Here is a 4,713-nt window from a genome sequence, read left to right on the forward strand (position 1 = left end):
TCTGAGCCGTGCTTGCGTCCCGCGGGCCGGGGTGTGTGCAGTTCCTGTTGGGTTTGGTGCCGGTTGTCGATGTGACACCGCTAACAGCCCGCTGCTGGCTCTGGTTCCGTCCCGCTGCGCCTGCAGCTTTCATGTTCCCCGCTGCGGTCTGCAAGGCGGGGTGGAGGGCTCAAAGGGAAGGAAGCGGGCGCAGCCAAGGGGAGGAAGCCGGCTGGTTTCCCTTCTGCGTCTGCGAGCACGTGCAGGGAGCAGGGGGAGCAGGGCGCAGCCAGATCAGACGGCAGATAGGGCTGGCAGGCAGCAGCCCTCTTTCCTTCCCCACGTTCCCACTGGCTCTCTCCCCGTGTGCGTCAGCCTGCAGGATGCACAGGGCTGCGTGCTGCCGCGTGGCCGTGCAGTGCGTGACGGCAGCCGCGCAGGGGAGCTTCCTCCCTGCAGGACGGGGCCACAGCAGGGGCAGGGCAGCAGTTCCCAGCTATTTCTGGCTGCTGGGGTTATTTCTGGTTCTGATTGCCATCCCGTGGCAGCTCGGTTCCCCTGCGTGCACCCTATGATCCCACTGATGCTCTCCATGACCCATCTATGGGCCATCCCGTGGGACTGTGATGCCCATAGGGCTGCGATGCCCATCTCGTGGGGCTACAATCCCATGGACCCCATAGAGCACAGGGCAGAAATGTGCCGCCCGCCGCCTCGCCTCTGCCCCAGCAGCTTCTAAATAAGGAGCTGCCCTCCCCACAGCTCAGGTGACACGGGGACTATTTTTAGCAGTGAATGGAGCAGAGCTGAAGCTCTCTGCCCCCGTCAAGGGTACAGCATCATGTTGTGCTGGGGGGATTTTCCTGCATGGCTCTGTCACCACCTGGGGCTGTGGCACAGGTAGGATGCAATGTTGTGGCCTCTCTGCTTCTCCTCCTGCTGCCGGGTCCCCCCTGCTGGCTCAGGGCTCTGTTGCATTTCCTACCCCAAAAAGCTGCAAACTTCTCTGCTTGGGTTGCACTGCATGCTCTCTCCTGCATGGCACTGGGCAGCAGGAAAGAGCCTCAGCTCTCTGCTTTTTTGCACAGGTTGGGGGCAAAGCAAGTGGGAAAAGGGAAGGAGAGATGCAATATCCTGGTGCTGTGCAGAGGGAATACCTGGAGCAGCTAAGAACGGAGTGGCCATGGCCATAGCCAGCTCAGCACCACCTGTGGGGTCTGCCACGAGCCATCCTCACGGGATGAGATCCCACTGATTCCAGCCCCAAAATGAGTGGGGCCGATGGCAAGGGGGCATGCTCCGCTAGTGATGCCATGCCCCCTCCTCACTCCCTGCTTTCTCCGGCCCCCTCCCCTTGCTGTGCTGCTGCAGGCATGGATAACTTCGAGTACAGCATCCAGCTGAACGACCTCGACTGGGCTGAGTTCTTGCGGGCGGTGGAGGAATGCAACCAAGAGCCGGCTGCCCTGGCCACAGCAGAGGAGCAGTGCCTCAGTGACATTGAGCAAGGGGACGGTGTGCCTGCTCCGTGCAGCATCAGGGCAGGCGCCGAGCCAGGGCTTGGCAAGGCGAGCTGTTCCCCACGTGGGCTGTGCGGAGAGGACGAAGCAGATCTGTGCTCATCCACTCTACGTGAAGGCAAGCAGCCCGTCTGCCCTCTGTTTGCTGCCATGCCCAGCGTGCAGGGCAGGCAGCCGCCCCATCCACCTGCAGCTGAGGGCACCGTGGGGCAGGATGCAGCGTCGGGAGAGGGAGATGCTGGCAGCGGGGCCATGGAGCATGCTGAGCACCCTGCTGCGCCCTGTGCCCAAGGAGAAGACGCCGATAGGCAGCCCTGTGGGAGCCCAGTAGTGGCACAGGGTGGTGCCCAGGAGGCTACTGCATGGAAAAGCCATGCTGGGGTGCCAGGACCTACCCATGAGCACCCTGCTGCAGAGCCTGCTGCAGAGCTTGGGGAGAAAGCAGGCAGCCAGCCCAGCGTCCTGGAGGTGGTGAGACCCAAAGTGCCAGCATCAGCAAGGAAGAGCCGCAAGCAGCGTGGAGTTGGTGGCACCGAGGTGACCCCTGGGGACAAGGAGCCAGCAGGAAGCCCAGTGAGGGGCAGCACAGCATCCAGCAGGGCCCCCTCGTCCTCCCCACTGACCTCAAGGAAGGGCAAAGGGAAGGAGAAGGCGGCCAAAGCGGCACCCATGAGGCTGAGCAGTGAGGAGGCTGCGGAGAGCAAACGGCCGACGGGCAGCCCTGGTGTGGAGCTGGGGGTTGTGCCCCCCAACGTGTCCCCAAAGCTGAAGGCAAAGGAGTCAGGAGCACAGTCACCAGGGAAGGCAAGGGCCACCAAGCTGGCCAGGCAGGTGGGGGGCACAGGGGCGTGTGACACTGTGCCAGTGGTGGTCACAGCACCGGACACCACGCCAGTGGTTGTCACCCCATCGGTTGTTGTTGCTATACCAGATGCCATGCCGGTGGTTGTCACCACACCAGTGGTTGTCACTGGGCTGGGAGAGCTGTGCCAAGAGGGGAAGGCTCTCGGTCCCCAAAGTGTGGCTGCTGCTGCTGGGGGCTGCAGGGATTTCACAGCCAGCCCCCCCCAGGAGATGGGCTCCCCAACATTCACAGTTGGGGGTTCTCCTGGGGCAGGCACCCTGGATGTGACGTGGCCTGAGATGTACGAGTATTTGTTCTGTGAGTCCCAGGGGGAAGAAGAAGCAGCAGAGAACACGGTGGAGGGTGAGAAAATGCCCTTGGAAAGGGAAATATCCTTGCCTGAACTGTATGAGTATTTTTTCAATGAACCTGAAGGAAGTAGGAAAAAAGCCAAGCGTAAGGAGAGGAAGAGGAAGGAGTTATTTAGCTTGCACCATGCTGAGCTGCAAAAGGAGGATCCCAAAGCGGCTACAGCCAAAGAGCCCCTGGTTGCCACAGTGCCTGAGCTGTATGAACACTTCTTCCCTGACAGACCCCAGCGCAGGGGGGGCTGGAGGGGATTTCTCTTCTCTTCACCAGCCTCTGAGGTGAGGAAAGCCATGGGGGCTCTGATGTCCATCCTGCAGAGGCCAAAGCCACACAGCACAGCCCAAGTGCTGACCTCCCCATCACTGGCACGGAGTGGGTCCCACCTTGCCCTGGTGCCACTGGGAGGGGGTCCTGAGTATCCACCAGCTTTGGACATGGCCCTTGCACTGAGAGGTAAAGCAGCTGGAGCCCACGGCTGGCTCTGCATGGAGACTGCTGAGATCTGTGCGTTGCTGGCTTTGCACTGTGTATGCATGCAGCAAGGTGTGCACTGTGCATGCATTTAGCAGGGTGTGCAGTTTGCATGCATGCAGCAGGCTGTGTGCTGGCCCCAATCCCTCTCCTAGCTGGGTTAGTTGTCCCTATGGTTGTGCCATCCTGTGGAACAACATACACCAGTTCCTGGTGAGGGGATGGGAGGGAAAATGGCCAAATCCTTCTGCACCAAGGGACCCTGAGATATGCCAATGACTGCTGAGCTGCAGACTGATGATTTGGGAGAAAAAAGCACCAACTTTGGGGCTGTATCCTGAGCTTGCTCCCCTTCCCACAGGCAGACCCGAGGCCCCGCTAGCGCTGACCCACAAGGACATGTGCCTTGTCTTCTGTGCCTTTGCCTCCTGGGCGGTGAAGACCTCTGACCTGCAGGCTCCGGATGCCTGGAAAACTGGTGTGTGGTGTGTGGGGTTGGGGGAGGATGGGGTGTGCAGGGAGGAAGGCAGGGATCCCATCACCGAAATGTGCTGGTGGGAAAATGTAGCCGTTTTCCTGCTGTTCCAAAGGTGCTTTCTAACATCTCCTATAGGAATGTTGGTTCTGACACCTTGCTTAGGGTCTTGCCCTGTGAATAGGGTCTGTTGTCTTGCACGTAGCCTGCAAGAGACCCCAGTTTTTTCCCAGAACAGCCTTTGCTGGTTGGGACCAAGGTGCCATTGAGGCGGCACCAAGATGGCATCGAGGTGGCCCCAGGCTGCTGGGAGAAATGTTCCCCACGAAGGTCACCAGGAAGCTGACACCCAGGCTGAGAATAGCATGCTAGCTAAAGCAGCTCCACACCACGATCACAAGGAGCTCTTGGCCAGCTCTTCCTTGCCTTCTTAGTATCAGGGGCAGACGTGGGCACAGTGTGCCTCATGCCATGGGATTGCATAAAGCAGTGTGCAAGGAGCTTTTCTTGGGCACGTATGAGATGATCTGATCTCTGCTATGAGCCAAACTGAAAGATTTTGCTGGGTGTTCAGAGAAGAGCTCCATCCATTTGTTCTGAGTTTTGGGTATTTTCTGCTTTTGGCTGGGATCAGGATGTCTGATGCGTGGTGGAACGGGGGCCTGGGATTACAAAAACTCCTGGCACTGTGTTGGCACCAAGTTAAGGCCATTGCCTTTGAGATATCAGGAGAGCTAACTCAAGAGATGCAGCTTGCTGCAATGGTTTTTTTCTCCAGTATCTCATATATAAGTTGTCATAAGCCATGCCAGACACAACCACCATCACCATCCCGGCATCCACACCTTGTGTAGATATACTGTGATCAATGCAACACGGTTGCTCAATCCAACACCATCATGGTGCTCAATCCAACACCATCACGGTGCTCAATCCAACACCATCACGGTGCTCAATCCAACACCATCACGGTGTTCAATCCAACACCAACATGGTGCTCAATCCAACACCATCATGGTGCTCAATCCAACACCATTGTGGTGCTCAATCCAACA

General features: G+C 58.6%; 1 protein-coding gene across 1 annotated transcript in view; it reads left to right on the forward strand.

The window, feature by feature from the left end:
- Positions 1–604: 604 nt before the first annotated feature.
- Positions 605–4,713, forward strand: part of PERM1 (PPARGC1 and ESRR induced regulator, muscle 1) — a 5,770-nt gene continuing 1,661 nt past the window's right edge. Inside the window, exons 1-3 of the mRNA XM_042893001.1 lie at positions 605–879; positions 1,351–3,165; positions 3,545–3,661. Of these exons, the coding sequence (XP_042748935.1) occupies positions 1,353–3,165; positions 3,545–3,661 (1,930 nt within the window). The 5' untranslated portion in view covers positions 605–879; positions 1,351–1,352. The remainder of the gene's footprint in view (positions 880–1,350; positions 3,166–3,544; positions 3,662–4,713) is intronic.

Source organism: Lagopus leucura, unplaced genomic scaffold, assembly GCF_019238085.1.
Source record: "Lagopus leucura isolate 7727_CA_CO unplaced genomic scaffold, USGS_WTPT01 147-5_obj-0_obj, whole genome shotgun sequence".
Classification (NCBI taxonomy): Eukaryota; Metazoa; Chordata; class Aves; order Galliformes; family Phasianidae; genus Lagopus; species Lagopus leucura.